The 19,574-nt window shown below is 44.6% G+C and overlaps 1 protein-coding gene across 1 annotated transcript in view; it reads left to right on the forward strand.

Moving 5' to 3' along the window:
* Positions 1–18,165, forward strand: part of LOC309566002 (uncharacterized protein C11orf24 homolog) — a 97,424-nt gene extending 79,259 nt beyond the window's left edge. Inside the window, exon 5 of the mRNA XM_082271021.1 lies at positions 16,914–18,165. Coding sequence (XP_082127147.1) covers positions 16,914–18,064 — 1,151 coding nt within the window. The 3' untranslated portion in view covers positions 18,065–18,165. The remainder of the gene's footprint in view (positions 1–16,913) is intronic.
* The last annotated feature ends 1,409 nt before the right edge of the window (positions 18,166–19,574 follow it).

Consider the following 19,574-nt stretch of genomic DNA (forward strand, 5'->3'; position numbering starts at 1 on the left):
TCAGCCAGGGGAAGTCATTTCTTCTGATAAATTCCAGGTCACCGATAAATGTGTTGGAACTGAGAGCGATCAGACCTTGTCTGATTTACTGGACCGAGCAGCTCCAGGGCAGCCCGGTTCGGATCCAATCGGACTATGCCTCGGTCATGACTTATGTCAAACACCAGGGGGCACCAAGAGTGCCCTGGCGGCCATAGAAGTGGCCAACATTCCTATTGGGGGAACAGTTGTTCCAGTTCTCTCCGCGATAGTTATCACGGGGGTGGACTGGCAGATTATTTCAGCCGTCAGATTCTGGATCAAGAGGAATAGTCTCTTCATCCAGAAGTATTTCTCCAGCTGTCCCTTCATTGGGGAACCCCGGAGATGGATCTGTTGGCAGGTTGGCTCAACAGGGCTTGCGCCCGCGATCCTCTAGCGGACGCAGCAGACGCGCTGAGCGCCCCGTAGGGGAAGTATCCGCTACTGTATGTCTTCCCCCTTCTCAAGTTACTGCTGAGATTTCTCCGCAGGATAGAGGTGGAGGGAACTCCAGTTATCCCGGTAATTCCGGGCTAGCCTCGTCAAGCCGGATACGCCGACTTGGGCAAGACTAGTCGCGGACGCTCCTTGGAGACTTCTTCTCAGGGAGGATCTGCGGTCTCAAGGACCGATCTTCCATCGTGCTTTACAGTCGCTGGCTTTAACGGCCTGGCCATTGAGACCCAGGTACTGAAGGACAAGGAATTGTCAGCTTCAGTTATTCCTACTCTAATTAAAGCAAGAAAAGCGACTTCCAGCAAAGTCTATTATCGCACATGGAAGGCTTACATTGCGTGGTGTGAATCGTAGGAGTTTTCCCCCAGGTACCTATTCGGTGACCCGAATCTTGTTTTTTTCTGCAAAAGGGGGTTGAGCAGAAACTATCCTTGAGCACTATCAAGGGTCAGGTTTCAGCGTTAGCAATCTTCTTCCAGAAGCCTCTGGCTACTCATTCCTTGGTGCGGAATTTCATCCAGGAGGTGCAGCACTTGGCTTCGCCAGTGCGCGCGCCCTTACCACCCTGGGATCTTAATTTGGTGTTGTCGGTTCTTCAGAAACCTCCCTTTGAAAATATCAGGGAGATTCCCTTGCTTACATTATCCCAGAAGGTGGCCTTCTTGGTGGCTATCACTTCTGCACGCAGGGTGTCAGAACTGGCTGCATTATTGTGTCATTCCCCATATCTGGGGATTCATAGGGAGAAGGTAGTTCTTCATCCGAAGCCATCCTTTTTTCCTAAGGTGGTTTTCAGACTTTCATCTGAATGAAGATATTGTGCTACCTTCCTTGTGTCCTAAGCGTTGCATTCCTTGGATGTGGTTCGGGCAATCAGGGTATACCTGAAGACTACGGAATCGTTCCGTAAGACAGATTCACTTTTGTGATCACGGATGGCCCCAGAAAGGGGTTGCCTGCATCTGCCGCGACTATCTCCAAATGGATTAGACAGTCGGTGGTACAGGCTTATTCTATTAAGGGTCGGAATCCTCCGTTCCTTGTTAAGGCGCACTCCACTCGAGTGCTCAGTACTTCCTGGGCCTACCGCCATCAGGCGTCAGTGGTCCAGGTGTGCAAGGCGGCTACCTGGTAGTCGGTGCATACCTTTACAAAATTTTATAAAGTTGATGTGATGGCATCGGTGGATGCCTCATTTGGCCGCAAGGTTTTGCAGACCACAATTTGAGGAGACCGGTGGTCTACCTCGAGGGTTTTTTTCCGTTGGAATTTCTGTTGAGTCTCATCTTTTGTTTGATGAGCCTTTTAAACTTCTAGTTGGCACCGGTTGGGCCTTCTAGATTGGATTTTGATTTCCATTTTCCCACCCCTCATTTGTGGCACTGCTTCGGGACGTCCCGAGTTGATATTAATCAAGGAGGACTACGTCTGTCAATGAGCGACAGAGAAAAATGGATTTTTGTAAAATCTTACCGTAAAATCCTTTTCTCTTAAGCTCATTGACAGACGTAGTACCCGCCCCTCTGTTTTTGAGTTGGGTTGGGTTAAATTCTCTAAACACTGCTTTGTGACATAACTGATTTGCTGTAGCAGGAAGTGAGAGGATATACCCTCTGGGACTGCCCCTAGGGTGTGGCCAGAACGTTTTCTTTCCTGTCTAGTCCTACTCCTGTAGAGGGCAGTATAACCCGAGTTGATATTAATCAAGGAGGACTACGTCTGTCAATGAGCTTAAGAGAAAAGGATTTTACGGTAAGATTTTACAAAAATCCATTTTTACTCTATCGTTCGACAGACGCAGCTACATATCTCCTTTAGACCATTGGGTTATGCTCCTCCAATCAGGAATAGGACACTAGGCAGGAAAAACCTTTACCACGCCTATGGGGGCTGTCCCTGCAGGCATAACCCCACACTCTCTCTGCTACAGCAGCCAGTTTTGTTTCTGCCTAGTTTTAAGAATAGGACCTAGTTCCCTGCTGGGACTTCGGTCTTATCTATTACTAGGGAAATGTATTATTTTGTGATTTTCTTTTTTTATTTTCACTAGTTAAGAGTTCCTGGAGAACTACAAGCAACATCCAGCTGTGGTTTTGAACTGGATATTCTAGATCCTTATGGTCTCCCAGCCTGGCCAGCGAGCATGAGCAGGTTATAGTCCAGAACTAGGCCTTGCCACGACAGAGCCCCGATGGATGGGGACAAGCCTGCGAGTGGACAAGTCTCGCTGGGACACGATTGACCTGGAACGCCCTGAGTGGCAGCACCCCAACCCCGGGTGGGAGGTGGACTGTTCGGAGTGGCGCCCACCTGGTACTGTGGTATTGTGAGTAATACTGTCCCCCCAATCCTCTAGCAGTCTCGGGGTGGACATGGGCCCCCTCCCTGGAATAGTTGGACCCTTGGGGCTACCTCTGTTCCCCTGGCCTCTGGGATGTTAGGCCTACCCCCTCCCAAGTATTTTTCCCTACCTCCGGAGGTGGAAATATTGCGGCTGCGGCAGTGCTTTTCTGTGGGGGTGGCCTTGTCCTGGTGGGGTCCCTTCCTAGGGACCCTCTGATGCCTCTTGTCTTGGGCCCCCTCTAGGGGCTCTGGGAGACCGCATGGTGTGCCATGGGGGCCGCCATTTTGCTGTGGATTCATGCTTCTCTTCTCCCATTGAAATGCATGGGCAGCCATTTTTTGTTCCCCATAGGAATGCATGGGGCGGCCAGTTTCTTGTAGTCCACAATCACTGGACAGGCGAACGGCATGTAACACAAAAATGTAGCTGTGACAGGCCGTGCTTGTCATTTCCTGTGGCAGAACGTTTTACTTTCTGTTTCACAAGAACGTGCTGGCAGTCTCCTGAGCGGTTTGGTGACGTTTTCTGGGATCCCCTGTAGCTTTTTTTCACCCACTCTATCAGATTGTTTTGCATTGGGACTAGGTATACCACTATGTTAGTGGTGGGATCGCGATTTAGCGACTTTCAAAGTGATGCTGCATTATTTTCATATCAGTGTAAAATGAAGTCCCAGGGTATTTCACCTACAGACCCCATAGGAGTGGCTGTGGAACCTTCTGGGTCGCAGACCCTGTCTGTGATTACAGCAGTCTTGGAAAGCCTGGTGTCAAAGGTGGATTTTGTATGAAAAAGTGTTGCTACCCGCAAATGCCCATTGCCTTCACCTCCCTCTGTAATTTCCTCAGATTCTGAGGCAAATATGGCCACCGAAGACACACCCCTGAGGGGTTGGTGTCTTCGCATTCTGATGGGTAAAGAGGACCTGTCCTCGTCTGCCGCCACGCGGGAATGTGCATTGGTGGAAGCACTTATAGTTTCAGTGCGGGAAACTTTAATTAAAATTGGCAGATGAATCTACAGCGTCGGGTTCGTAGATGTCTTTTGGTTCCCGAAAATCAGGCGAGGGGTTTCCTTGTCTGTAGCTTTTTGACGATATTGTCAATGAACAATGGCGGCGCATCAAGCACATGCTAGTGGTGCCTAAGCGCTTTAAACGTCGTTATCCTTTTGCAGATGCAGTTTCCACTAGGTGGACCGTGCCACCAAAGGTGGATCACCCGGTTTCCAGACTGAATAAGTCTACTGTGGTTCCGGTGGAAGAATCCTCTGCCTTCATGTACCCTGTGGATAGATGGGTGGAGTCATTGTCCCGCCATCTACACAGGCTAGCGGGTTCCATATTGAAACCGATATTTGTGAATGTTATGGTGTCAGACGACTGAATGGGTAAAGTTGCTAAAGGGTAACTTGGAAGCTGAGCAGCTCCCTCCAGTGGTACTGGATGTGTGATGCGTCCTTGGATGCGGCTCCCCTAGTGGTCAGAGTGTCCACAGTGGGGATTGCGATTAGACGCATGGTGTAATTAAAAAGCTGGTCTGCGGACCAGGCTTTGACAGAGCTTCCCTTTTTGGGGGAGAGGTTATTTGGATCCTCTCTGAACGAGTTGATTAAAGGCCTTACGGGGGGGGGGGGGGGGAGTACTCTTCTTCCTCAGTCATCTAAGGGCAAGGTGCCATGTCATAGACGGGGGGCCTTCCTTCACTGCTCATAAGCGGCTTTTTCGTACCTCCGGGTCACCAGAAAAAGGTGACCTCCTCTCAACATTCTGCCCAAACTTCTACGCAGGATCGAGGCAGAAAGTATTCCAGTCATCTTAGTGGCTCCAGACTGGCCTCGCTGGGCTTGGTATGCTGATCTGGTGCAGCTGGTCGCCGATGTTCCTGGAAGCTTTCTCTCGGGGAGGATCTTCTGTCCCAAAAACCGATCTTCCATCCTGCTTTGCAGTCGCTGCCTTTGATTGCTTGACTGTTGAACGCTAGGTGAAGGAAAGGGGTTTATCTGAGTTGGTGATTCTTTCCCTGTTAAAAGCTAGGAAATCTACTTCTAGGAAGATCTACCATCGTACGTGGAACATGTACATTGTGTGGTGTGAGTCTCTTGGGGTTCCTTCTTGGTGGCTTGGATCTTAACCTTCCTTCAGGGGGGGGGGGGGGATTGAACAGAAATTGTCCTTGAGTACCATCAAGGGCCAGGTGTCGGCTTTGGCAGTCTTCTTCCAACGACCTTTGGCCACACACTCCCTTGTGCGTACCTTTCTTCAGGGTGTCTGACATTTGGTTCCTCCAGTGCAGCCTCCTTTACCACCATGGCATCTTAATTTGGTGCTTTCAGCTCTGCAGAAGCCTCCTTTTTAAAATATATTCGGGAGATTCCCCTGCTTACATTGTCTCCGAAGGTGGCCTTTTAGGTGGCTATGACTTCTGCACGCAGGGTGTTCGGAAATGGCGGCATTAGCCTGTCCACTTTATGGACTGGGTAATGTGTTGGGAACGAAAGGATCCCACATCATTTGATGGAAATAAAAATTATCAACCTACAGAGGGCTAAATTCAAAGACACCCCGAAAATCAAAGTGAAAAAAATGAGGCAACGGGCTAGTCCATTTTGCTGAAATTTAATTGTAGCAACTCAAAATGGTACTTAGTAGGTTGTATGGCCCCCATGTGCTTGTGTGCATACCTGACAACATTGGGGCATGCTGCTATTGAGGTGACAGATGGTGTCTTGAGGTGTTTCCTCCCAGATCTGGACCAAGGCATCACTGAGCTCCTGAACAGACTGAGGTGCAAACTGGCGTCGGATGGACGGAAACATATTGTCCCAGAGGTTTTCTATTGGATTTAGGTCTGGCAAGCTTGGGGGTCATTTAATGCTATCAATTTCTTCATCCTTCAGGAACTAGCTGCATACTCTCACCACATGAGGCTGGGCATTCATGCACCAGGAGGAACCCAGGACTCACTGCACCAGCGTAGGGTCTGACAATGGGTCAAAGGATTTCATACAGATACCTAATGGCAGTCAGGGTGCCATTGTCTAGCCTGTAGAGGTCTGTGCGTCCCTTCATGGATATGCCTCCCCAGACCATCACTGACCCACAGCCAAACCTGTCATGCTGACTGATGTTACTGCCAGCATAACGTTCTCCGTGGCTTTTCCAGACACTTTCACGTTTGTCACATGTGCTCAGGGTGAACCTGCTATCATCTGTGAAAAGCACAGGGTACCAGTGGCAGACCTGCCAATTCTGGTGTTCAATGGCAAATGTCAATCGAGCGCCAAGGTGCTGGGCAGTGAGCACAGGGGCCCATTAGAGGGTGTTGGGCCCTCAGGCCACGCTCATGAAATCTGTTTTTGATTGTTTGGTGAGAGACATTCACATCAGTGGCCTGCTGGAGGTCATTTTGTAGGGCTCCTAGCAGTGCTCATCCTGTTCCTCCTTGCACAAAAGATCAGATACCAGTCCTGCTGATGGGTTAAAGACCTTCTATGGCCCTGTCCAGCTCTCCTAGAGTACCTGCCTGTCTCCTGGAATCCCTTCCATGCTCTTGAGACTCTGCTGGAAGACATGGCAAACCTTCTGGCAATATGACATATAGATGTGCCATCCTGAAGAAGTTGGGTCTGCCTGTGCAACCTCTATAGGGTCCAGGTATCGCCTCATGCTACCAGTAGTGACACTGACCCTAGCCAATTGCAAAACTAGTGAAAAACCGTCAAACGATGAGTAGGGAAAAAAGTTTTAGTGGCCTCCACCTGTAAAGCCATTCATGTTTTGGAGGTTGTCTCGTTGTTGCCCGTCTAGTGCACCTGTTAATTTCATTAACACCAAAGCAGCTGAAACTGATTAACAACCCCCTCTGCTACTTAACTGACCAGATCAATATCCCAGGAGTTTAATTGACTTGATGCTATACTCTGATTAAAAAGTGTTCCTTTAATTTTTTTGAGCAGTGTAGATAGGTATATGCTGCTGTGTACACATATTTTCACAGTGGGAGCACCCTTTTAAACATATATAATTTAGGCCTCATAAGGGTTCTTGGGAATGCTGAACAGGACTGTACTGTATACGGAATATCAGCTGGTAAACCTTCATCCAAAATCATTTAATCCTCGGGCAATTCCACCACACATGCACCAACATGCCAGCCATACCACAGCCCAGAAAGATCTAATGCGCCCTGCACAAATTTTGCTTTCCTAGAGTATACCATGTACCAGCAAAGTAAAAGCTTGTAATTAGCCTCCAAAAGGAGGAGTTTATGGACGCATGAGCAAAATCATCCCAAATTTGGGACCACTGGTGTGTCTCCAGCAGATTCCCCAGATTTGTTTTTCATTGTGAAACATAGGCTGGGGGTGGGGCCTAGCGTGTCACCAGTCAAGCTATATTTGTAAAATAAAGATAATAAACCTTTCGACAAATGGTCACTATTACAGATGGACTTGTCACTCAACTTTACTTCGTTCAAGCACATTTGTTTCAGGTTCTGTTTCAAAACTTTTTGGAATGTAAAATTCAGTGGAGGGGATTTTGTGGGAGGCTTGTAGAGTTATTAAGCTCAACATGTCTTGCAGCGTTTATAGATCATAAATACGATTGAAGCTTGACATTGTCGATCACACCTCATGTCATTCAAAAGAAGGATTAAGGAGTATGGTAGCCAAAGGCATATGGGGGGACATCCAGGTTCTGGAGTATGTAACTGCATCCCATGGTTGAGTGTATTTGAGAACTGGATTCTCAATATGCTTGAGTGCGGCAGGAGTGATCCACAAAATAGTATCAATTGCTATAGGAGCTATCGGAATCCCTTCAATAATCACCCACAGAGGGGTATTGTTGGTCACAGGATAAGCTGACAAGGGAGTAATTTTGTACTGCCCGATAAAAATGCTGGATCTGGGTTATGGCAAGGCAAGGCCCCCATTAGTCATGTACAAAACAAGACTTTTAAAAAAAAAAAAAAAAAAACATTTGGTCTCAAGGTATGCCATATGAACAGTATGAAAATCCATTGAAGGAATCTAACTATGTGAGGGGAACATTTTTAGGAAGAGTCCAGAAGGGATACAAGAGTTTGAGAATAGTGTTCTCTTTAGGGCTGCTATGCAGCCAAGCCACGAGATTTGATACTTTTTCAACTTCTCCAGAACTGCATTAGTTTGGCAACCATGAGAGCTATAATTTGCCTCTCAATGGGTTGTATAAAAGGGTGTAAGGAAGGGAAGTAAGGAAGACAATCAGAGGCCCACTGGTAGGAAAACTTAACCTTGAGGGATTGTAAAATATTGGTCAAAAGTTTGACATCCCTATTTAATAAAGAAATAGGTCTAAAGTTAGCCCACAATGAGGGAATTAAATTTGGTTTTGGTTGCATACAGATATCTGCAGTCAGGATGTCTCTACTCCATTTACCCTCCGTCCAGTAGGAAATTAAAGAGATTGGTAAGCTGGGGTTATAGGATGTCATTAATTTCTTATTTTACAGTATGTTGCATCTGGTTCTGGGTGCTTAATGATTCTATATTTTATTTCAGTTTGAATTTCAAAGCCCTGAATTAGGGCCTCGAGGGAGACAGTAAGACCTCAGGAGTGGGGGCAGGTGAATTTTGGACAAAAACTTGTCCAGGCTTGTCTGACTAAAAGTGGTATTAGACCCGTACAATGATCTCAAATGTTTATGGATCTCTGCTACTATCTTGATTGGATTGCAAGTGGGTCCCTGGTCGCCAGTATTAGGGCAAAAAGGTTTAAACGCAGTCTCAGAATGTTGCAGACGTTTGGCTAGCAGAATCAAGTTTGTTCTCTTCTAAGGTAGAATTTTAAGGTAGAATTCTTAGACCAGTGTATTTGCTTATCTTCCTTTTCGGTTAGAAGATCAAGCTGTGATTGTACACATTAAACTATTTAATAGTGAGAGTAGGCTGTTTATGTTGGGCCAGAAGCTGAGAAAACTGCAACTCCAAGTTAGCCAATTGAGCAGTTTTATTTTTTTATTTTTTGAGGCTAAATGGATTAGGGTACCCCTCAGAACCACTTTGTGAGACAGCAGACCATGTTGGCTTGTAGATCCTGGGTTGATTTTCAAAGTATTTTTGTAAAGCTTGTCGAACCTGCAAAACTATGTCCAGGTCACTCAACAGGGAGTCATTGAGGATCTACCTACCATCGCTAGGACGTTCATATGTAAGAAAAAAAGGGAGACAAACTGCATCACGATCCAACAAGGTATTTGTTGGATATTGCAGGTAAAAATTTGAGGCAAGAGATTGCTAGGAGTAAAAACGTGATCTATTTGACACCATAAGGGTAAGGGATATTAATTTAATCCTGAGTTTTTGGGTGAATTTCTCGCCAGACCGCAGTCAAAGCATGTGATTTGAAGAAGTCTAAAAAGAGGGCCTGGCGCTGGTTTCAAGAGCATCATAGGTGGTGAATATACACATGTCTGTCAAAAGTCTGATGTATAATCAGGTTAGAATCCCTGCATAAGAGCAAGGATCCTTTTTAATGGAACTCTATCTATTTCAGCTAGAAGTTCTTAGAAGAATTGAAGTTGTTTGTCATTGCATGCATAGTAGGATACCAAGGTCATATGCATGTCTCGATGTTGGCCTGCCAGAATGACGCAATAGCCCCCGATATCCGCTATTTGAAGTTCACAACTGATGAGGGTTGAGCACCGAAAACCTATTTAGATTCCTCTTCGCTTCGAATGATTATTATCCGTAAATATCTGTGAATAACTGACACTGAAGTACTTGGGGCAGGATGTCATTGAAAAATGCGTCTCTTGACGGCAGTTGATATTTTACACACTTGGAGCGGATGTGGGGGAAGACTTTGGTGCATTTATTAGGGGAATTCAAGCCTTGTTTATTCAGTTACCATAAGGTTATTGGCATGCTAACCATGTACAATTGCTATACAAAGGCCAACCCAGAGCAGGGAGCTCGTCTGGTTTGCTCTGACCCAGAGAAAAAGGTATAAAAAAAACTAAAAGGAAAGAACAAAAGGGTAAAAGGGCGGGGGGGGGGGGGGGGGTTGAGTAAATCAAGCAATACAATAGACAACCAAAAAAAAAGGAAAGTGGTAGTCTTCCAAGTTGAAAAACCATAGTTCTTGTCACACATGGAAGTCATAACTCTGTAGGTCTCCTATGAAAAAAAGCAGGTGGGGGATTTTTTGTAGTTCAGTAGGTGATTGTGGAGTTGACAGAACCACCCTAGGGCAGAATGAAAATCACAAAATGTATCCACCCATCCGATGTTTTGAGTCATTAATCAACTAGCACCAGGTACAAAAGTGCAAGTGTACCGCGCTATGGGTATACAAAGTGTGCTAAACCAAAATGCAGCTGTTCACAAATTGTGGTGATAACCAAATTTCTCAAATGCAAAACCAAAACACAGCGCAAATGGGTATTAAACGTGAATAAATAAATAATTTCTACAATAAAATAACTCCTAAAGTACACCGTGCAATTACTAGTGCATTAATTTTGCAAGTTTTATGTGCAAAAGAGCTTATGTGCAAAAAAACATACAATGCCCCCCCTTGTTGGGTTGGGTATAATACGTAAAAAAGAGATGTGAATAAATATTGCCAATCAGAATACAATCAGTGCAATATAACTTCTCAAATAAATATTATCAAAAAGAGAGTCCAAATGAGTCCCAAAAAAGTGCTGCAGTGCCAAGAGAAAAGTGCACAATCATGCTATAATTCCAGTGCAGTGAATGGTGCCGATCCTCCCCCTTTGGGTATCCACTTACCGGACAAATTACCTCCATTACCGCAGATCGGAAATACGTCTGTGATAACGCCCCAAGAGGAGGCGAAACGTATCGACGTAATTTCCGATCTACGTCCTAGCGGTACATCCCTTCCGGTGCGGTGGAACGCACGCCGTAACCACTGAGTTTCTCCCGAGCGCACGCCGCAACCAGGAAGGACTGCACAATATTTGTATTATATGCCTGCCTATACGCTGCTAAATGTGAGTTTTTATTCATGATTTGAGCTATAAACATTTTTTTATCGGATTTACACTATTGTGAGCATCCTCTCTCCATACATATGCATCAGGGTATTGAGAGCCATTGAAGGTACAGACACCTTAATCTGATAGATTGCTGCAACTGGTTCCCTACTGGGACACAAGCTTTGTTGACCCTTCTCAGCTATATAGCTTAGGGCAGCCCTCAAAAATTCCACTCGCCTACTAGCATTTTGCGAGTGGAATTTTGAGGCTGGCGAGCTGTGCATGCCGCCGCCGCCATTAACAGCAGCCGGCGATTACTTTTACTTTCTTTTTTAGAAAAGGATGGGCTCTAGGAGCAGAGCACTGCGTCCTGAGCCCACCCATTGTGTGACAATAGCGAATGAGTATTCGCTATTGTCACAGGGATCCTCCTCCTAATCCTCCTACAGGCCAATCAGGAGGCAGGTGTTTCCTGATTGCCCAAAAGGCGAATGATTGTAACTGGCCGAGGAGGAGGAGGAGGACTCGGGAGACAAGGATGACGCACAGGATTGATGAGAAGCCACCTGCTGCAGGTAAGTGCACGCTGTGATCGCTCTGCAATTAAGGGGACATGCTGTGGGCGCTCTGCAATTAAGGAGACATGCTGTGGGCGCTCTGCAATTAAGGAGACATGCTGTGGGCGCTCTGCAATTAAGGAGACATGCTGTGGGCACTGTACAATGAAAGGGGACATGCTGTGGGCACTGTACAATGAAAGGGGACATGCTGTGGGCACTGTACAATGAAAGGGGACATGCTGTGGGCACTGTGCAATGAAAGGGGACATGCAGTGGGCACTGTACAATGAAAGGGGACATGTTGTGGGCACTGTACAATGAAAGGGGATATGCTGTGGGCACTGTACAATGAAAGGGGACATGCTGTGGGCACTGTGCAATGAAAGGGGACATGCTGTGGGCACTGTGCAATGAAAGGGGTCATGCTGTGGGCACTGTACAATGAAAGGGGACATGCTGTGGGCACTGTGCAATGAAAGGGGACATGCTGTGGGCACTGTACAATGAAAGGGGACATGCTGTGGGCACTGTACAATGAAAGGGGACATGCTGTGGGCACTGTGCAATGAAAGGGGACATGCTGTGGGCACTGTGCAATGAAAGGGGACATGCTGTGGGCACTGTGCAATGAAAGGGGACATGCTGTGGGCACTGTGCAATGAAAGGGGACATGCTGTGGGCACTGTACAATGAAAGGGGACATGCTGTGGGCACTGTGCAATGAAAGGGGACATGCTGTGGGCACTGTGCAATGAAAGGGGACATGCTGTGGGCACTGTGCAATGAAAGGGGTCATGCTGTGGGCACTGTGCAATGAAAGAGGACATGCTGTGGGCACTGTACAATGAAAGGGGACATGCTGTGGGCACTGTACAATGTAAGGGGACATGCTGTGGGCGCTCTGCAATGTAAGGGGACATGCTGTGGGCGCTCTGCAATGTAGAGGGCGTGTTTAGGGGCGGAGCAGGGTGGGGTTTGGGTGGGGCAACAAGTGGCGAGTAACTCTTAAGGCCTGGCTAGTAGCTCATGGCTTGAAATTTTGAGCCCTGGCTTAGGGGTCATCTTTGTCCGGTAAGTGGATACCCAAAGGGGGAGGATCGGCACCATTCACTGCACTGGAATGATAGCATGATTGTGCACTTTTCTCTTGGCACTGCAGCACTTTTTTGGGACTCATTTGGACTCTCTTTTTTTGATAATATTTATTTGAGAAGTTATATTGCACTGATTGTATTCTGATTGGCAATATTTATTCACATCTCCTTTTTTACGTATTATACCCAACCCAACAAGGAGGGGCATTGTATGTTTTTTTTTTTTGCGCATAAGCTCTTTTGCACATAAAACTTGCACAATTATTTGCACTAGTAATTGCACGGTGTACTTTAGTAGCACCAGGTACAAGCTAGTGAATTCCCTGGCGCCGCTGTCAAGGTATAGTATCTGTTCAGAGAAAGAATTGTGACAGTGGGTGCGAGGAGAGGTTCCCTTTCCCTCTGTCCCATTGGAGCATTGCGGGGAGTGTGTAGACAGGTGCTTTAGTAACATGTTACATGTTTCACTCTGAATATGAGTGTAACCTGTTACTAAAGGTGAGCTTATTATTTTAAGCTATAAAATGAACGACTACACGTGTAAAAGAGATCATAAATAAAAAGCTGACTCCAAGTCCACTCAGGCAATCAAAAAGTGGAGCCTAAGCTAATTGAAAACAAAATGCAATTAACTATTATAGGCAGAAAAATTTTACTGGAAACCTAAATGAATATACGGTATAAAAGAGACGTCCTCAGGGGATCAATAACCAGTTAGGATAAAGCAGGTACATCCCCACCCCAAATATGTTTGTCAACATCATCCCCCTAGGTACAGGCATTGCCCACACTTATACCCAATGAAAGGTAGCGTGGAAGTGGCAAGTCCTAGGGCACTACCACGCCTCTTTCTACCATACAGGGGTAGTATCATCTTTCCACCTTATTGAGGACATTATCTGTCCTTCTTTTGTTCCCTGTTCCAAATAAATTACCCTCCATTGTCTGGACATGGTAAGAGCTGTGTCAGGGTCTTTTTGACAGGCATGGCCTCTATCCCAAAAACTGACTTTCTTTGTATTGCCAGCAGGGTCTCATAAAGGACACCCTGCTTTTAAGTCCATTGTTGCTAGTTTGATAAGACAACTCATTACAAGAGCCTATACTCTCATAGATAAGATACCTCCAGTACCTTCACTGCATCAGATCGGTTGGAATTTCCTGGACTTTTGACATCAAGCATATTTTTTGCCAGTTTTGGAAGGCCGTCACTTGGTCATTGGTTCATGTTTTCTTCAAGTTTTACCAGGTGGCTGTCAAGGCAGCCTTCTTCCTACAGGTTCTTTCAGCTGCACTCTGAGTCGGATCTTTGACACTTTTTTTTTTTTTTTTTTTTTCTTTTATTGGGCTTGTAAGTCAAAATTCCTATTTTTAAAATTTAGCTGTATAATGCTTGCCATTACCATTACCCACCACCAAAAATAAACCTACTCCTGAAGTTCACAGCGATACTATGAGTATACATCTCTTGCAAAAAAAAATTTGTGATGTTTTGTAAGATTTTGTAAATGAGTTCAAGGTAAAGCACTTACTAACCACTTATTAGACCAGACACTGTTTTCTGTAAGAAATTGCAGGCTCCATTTCTGTTCAGTCAATTTATATTTAAAACTTTTAGCTTACCATGCCTGTAAGAGAATGGCAGTGCTGTGTATATTATATTGTATAAAGCCTCTGACTCAAACCAGAAGAGAGTGCCATTTACAAGTACATTTGCTAATGTTACAAAATTGTAAAAATAAATAGGCTTCTCTGTGCTGGTAACTTAACTTTATAATAGCTGATAAACCAGATAAAGTTGCTTTACTGCGTTTATAACAAAGTTGGTTGACCTTATTTTGATGGGCTTAGTTCACATTAAAGTTATAGTCCACAGCTAAGCCTGTCTTGTTGTGGTTGCCAGGGAGACATCTTGTTTATGGCTGAAGAGAATTATGTATGCGCGTAGGTGTGCCCAGTTTATAGCATTAGTGTGTGCACCCCAGATTAGATTTTTTATTTGTTTTACATTCATTTTTAAACTGTCCTGTTGGGGGGCTTTGGTTGAATATAAGGGGTCTAAACAGACCTCTGATGTCTGAAATTTAAGACTGACAAAGAGACTTAGGACATAGATTCAGAAGTCCTTTTCTCTGCATTTTACTATGCTTCAGTGATGAATGGACACAGGAGCGACTGGCACCAATCGCTCACGGTGTTCATTCAGAAAAGGAAGAGACTAGTAATGACCTATTTGCTGGCCCCTTCCCTTGATCTCTATCCTAAAACTTCCTCATGTGTGTCCACAGCAGCTGCTGGCAGGAGAGGAGGACCTGGAAAGCAGGGGGAGGGGAGCGCAGATACTAGAACTGATCTCCCTGCAGCACAGCCAGAGGAATTGAGAGGAGAAGAAGCTGGCAGCTCTGAAGGGGGACGAGTCTGTATCTGCAATAAGTCAGTACAGCTTGTTCTCCTGCTTGGCAGGGGCTGGGCCCCCCTTTGAACTAATAGACCCCCGGGTTGGTACAGGAGGACCGGCTGTACTGCCTTATCAGCAGCCTTGGCGCATGGAGTGATTAGGGGGTGCCCAGGCACTACCCGTGCGCGTGATATAAATGCTTGTACATGCAGTACTGGGCCTCTCAGACATCTTGTGACAGGCTGGAATTTGGTGGAGAATGCATGTGCAGGGTTAACCCTTGTGAATGCAGAGCTCTGTAGTCTAAAAGGGAAAGGAATGCACCTCCAAAGTGTAGTATGGACTAATTTCATTAAAAGCACCCTATTGGGCAACTTAACAAGTTGCCTAATAGAGTGCTTTTAAAAAAATGAGTCCATACTACAATTCGAGGTGCTTTAATTTCCCTTTTTGTACAGCGTTTGCTTCTACTCATGGAAAGCCTGCCCTGGTGATACGAAATTTGTATTTTTAGGGGACTTTACAATTCAGTTCCAGAGCAGCCTTATATCCTAGTTCACCTACATTTTTATTGTTCTAACTCTGTAGTCTGCCCAGCAACTGCTTACCATGGTACCCCCCTTGTACCAAACCATCTTCCGAGTCACGGGCTACTTAATCACAAAGTGCATTCTCACTATCCACAATGTTACTTTCTGACAAATTGGCAAAACTTTTGCTGAATGAATTTTGCATAAATGGATAAACTTAGTCTGAATGAAATATGTGAATTTGGTTATAAGCCAACTTGTCTAATAAAGTGTGGTGACAATATTGAGCACGGAGACATTTTTACGGCAAGGAGTGATACCTCTTACCTCTGGGCTTCCCTTTGCATTACTTTTTTTTACAGCTAGGCTTGTCCCTAGAAATCTGTGCTTGGCCATCTATGTATAGCCTGTAAAGTGGTTGTGCGTGTCCTACCTCCCCACTTGCCGACCAGCCGTCGCACTTCTAATGCGGAAGGTCGGCTCTATTAAGCGAAACGACGTACCTGTACGTCGTTTCTTGTAATAGCCAGCGGGGCCACACATGCGCTGTTTGGCCAGAGGGGAGCCAATTGGTGGGTCCGGCAAACGCGATGACCACCGGCAGACCGGCCACAAGGCAGACCGCCGTTCTGTCACAGATGAACACAGGGATCCTGTGTTCCTGATATTCGGGAACACAGATTTTTTTCTTTATCTAGTAAGTCCATCCCCAACACAGTTAGAAAGTATCCCCTAGGGACACACTTAACCCTTTGATCTCCCCATATTGTTAACCCCTTCCCTGCCAGCATCAGTACTGATTACTTTAGTAATGTCACTGGTCCCCTAAAAAGTGTCAGTTGGGTGTCCGCCGCAATGTCGCAGTCCTGCTAAAAATCGCTGATCGCAGCCATTACTAGTGAAAAAAAAAATATATATAAATGCCATAAATCTATCCCCTAGTTTGTAGATGCGAAAACTTTTGCGCAAACCAATCAATATACACTTATTGGGATTTTTTTTTACCAGAAATATGTGGTGGAACACATTATGGCCTAACATGATAAAAAAATTTGATTTTTAATTTCTTTTATTGGCTGTGTTTTATGGCAGAAACTAAAAAAATATATATTCTTTTTTTTTTTTTCAGAATTGACGTTCTTTTTTTTGTTTATAGTGAAAAAATGAAAAACTGCAGAGGTGATCAAATGCCACCAAAATAAGCACTCTATCTCTTGGAAATAATAGGACATCAATTTTATTTGGGTACAGCATTGCAGGACTGCACAATTGTCAGTTAAAACAAGGCAGTGCCGTATAGCAAAAAATGGGCTGGTCATTAAGGGGGTAAAGCCTCCTGGTCCAGAAGTGGTTAAACCTGTTACCAATTCTGATAGTCCTGCACTCCAGAATAGTTCCTATTCTTTGATTTTTACATTAGGCCTTTGAAAAAGCCCTCTTCTTTGTGTTGTATTTGTGTTCAGTTTTAAATTTCACAAATGTTTTAAAAATTTTTTTTTATTTTGGCACCTAACAGATGCAAATCATCTTAGGAAGAGGAGAAAAAGGAATGCTTCTAAATCTGGAAGGGCCAGGAGAAAAAGGGGAATGACTGAAGCAATAACAAATACAACACCTTCAAACAACGAGAGTACTACAAAATCCATGCTGGAGCCAATAACTAAACAAATGAAAACAGTCAGTGAAACAACCAGCACCACAACAGAAGCAACTACAGTAGTCTATACAACATCTGCAGCTGTGAAAACAACCAGAACAAATCCAGTGACTCCTAAAAAAACAACCCTTTTGACCACACCCTACAAATCAACAATTCAAACCAATAACGAACTTGTAATTACAACAAAAACTATTTCTTCTAACACTCCATCACCAGCTCCTCCTGTTGCAAAAAATGTCAGTCAGGTTCCATCCACCATTGCAAAATTCACAGATACAACACCAATGACAAACACAACACCAACAACCATTAGTTTAACCACCATTGGGCCAGAGACAACCAGGCAAAAAGACATAACTTCAACCGTCACCGAGACAACTGTCATTACGATTTCTTCTGCACAGACATTGCTAACCACAGTGGCTCCCACAGCTGTTTCACAAACTACAGATACGAAATTGATAACCACTAAAACTAGTACTGTAGTTCCCAGTAATATTTCAACAACCTCCTTACCATCAACACCAGTTTTTGATTTGCCTACCACAACACCTCCATACCTTACACATGCTGTTTCTCCAACTTTGATGACAAGCCCTACCACATTGGCCAGAACGAGAACGCCAGAGGTGCCAAAAATGCAAGACACTTACAAAACTACCTCTGCAAGTATTCCAGGTTCTGCATCATCGGCCACCATCATTATGCCTACTACAAGTAAATTGTTCAGACCAGTCTCTTCGGAGCCTACTTCAGTTGTATCTCCAAAATCTGTAAAGGGAGCAGACCAAACAGATGAAGGGGACGATGTGTTTATTGTTGCAGAAGGAGTTGCAAAGCATATCCAGAATACCAGCATTTTGCTAGCAGTGCTAATGCTTGGAATTCTGTTCTTTCTAGCTGTTATAGTCCTACTTATAGTACAGGCGTATGAAAGCTACAAGAAGAAGGACTATACTCAAGTAGATTATTTAATAAATGGAATGTATGCTGAGTCAGAAATGTAAGTGGACTTACACAGGGAAGGTCCAAAGTTATACTTTGTGCAGAGGACACTTCTTTTTCATATCGGCCTTTAAAACCAACAGTGCATTCGTGAAGGAGCTTGGTTTTTCCAAATTAACTTAATTCAGGCCTGGACAAATTTCACCAGGAACCAGCTTAAAAAATTTAAGAGCCAGCAAAATACAGTCCTTTTTTATAAGTGATTACACTCTCTCTGTTTTCAGCTACATCATAGGGGGAGAGCATTTTAAATTCCCAGCATAGCAAGAGAAGGAACCATGGTGTGTTATCCTGCTATGTGTGCTCAGTTTTTAATAGGAAAGCAGAGAGATTGCCAGGAATACCAAGGATTTCGATACAAGGGAAACAATACAAAGAGAACAGGATACTTTTTTTATACAAATACGTGGTACAACAGGCATATATCAGGAATATGAAATGCTGGGTTAATAACAATTTTTAATACTACCTGATATCTTTGACACACTGAGGGGATGATTGGTAGTCATACAATAGAGTGAGCGAGAATAAGAAAGTTTGAATGCGAGAGAGTGAGAGACTGCCAGAAAGAGAGCATGAGAGACCAACATAAAGAGAGCGTAAAGGACTTTCAGAAAGAGAACCAGAGTTTGAGAAGTCTCCAAAAAGAGCCATAGAAAATAGGAGACCTCAAAGCGAGTGAGAGATTGGCAGAAGGAGTCAGAGGGCATATTGGACTGCCAGAAAGAAAGCCAAAGAGTGTGAGAGTCTAGATCAAGAACACATTTGCTAGAAATAGCTAAAATGAGGTACCAGCTGGGTATGACTATGCTGTGCATATCTATTGCTGACAGTAAGTGCCCAGATAAAGTGACTAATATTAGATATTTATTGACTAAAACATTTCTAGGCCTGGGAGAATATTTTAAGGAACCCTTTAGGTTTCTAGCGATGTGTAAGACACAAACACATATGTGTAACAGGGTTAAAGGTAACAGCTTAGCTCATAGTGGAGTGTGTCACACCTATACATAACTGAATGCAGCCATTTCTCCCCCCTCTCACTATTGAAGAAAACTTGCACACCACAGATTTGTGGCTGCATCGCTTTGGAGATAAGTAAGCCATTTAGGGAGCTTGTAATGTCTGCATCTTTCATGCAGTCTTATCAGATTCCTCCCAGTTGCACTGAGAGAGTTCAGCTCTGCCTTGGACCTTGCTATATGTTGAAGCTGGAATTGTCTTTCTCCTGGGTGGAGCGCCTAGCTAATATATTTGAGGCAAGAACGCTGCACGCAGAGACTTGCCATATTGGTCCTTGTCCATTTTTTCTGAAATGGCAGTCAATGATGTTGCATATAGAGATTTGAGTAACCAGGTCATCGGGCAGGGATTTTCTTTTTAGCTGATTTTGCAACTGAGATTTGTCCAGCCCTGACCTAAAAAGTTTGAAAGCTTAGAAATGGCTACAGTGTCTCTCATTTCAAGAAAAGCAATCAGTTGTAGATCACAGGTCACATGCAAATATAACAA

The sequence above is a fragment of the Pelophylax lessonae genome (assembly GCF_965119305.1).
Source record: "Pelophylax lessonae genome assembly, chromosome: 10".
NCBI classification, from domain to species: Eukaryota; Metazoa; Chordata; class Amphibia; order Anura; family Ranidae; genus Pelophylax; species Pelophylax lessonae.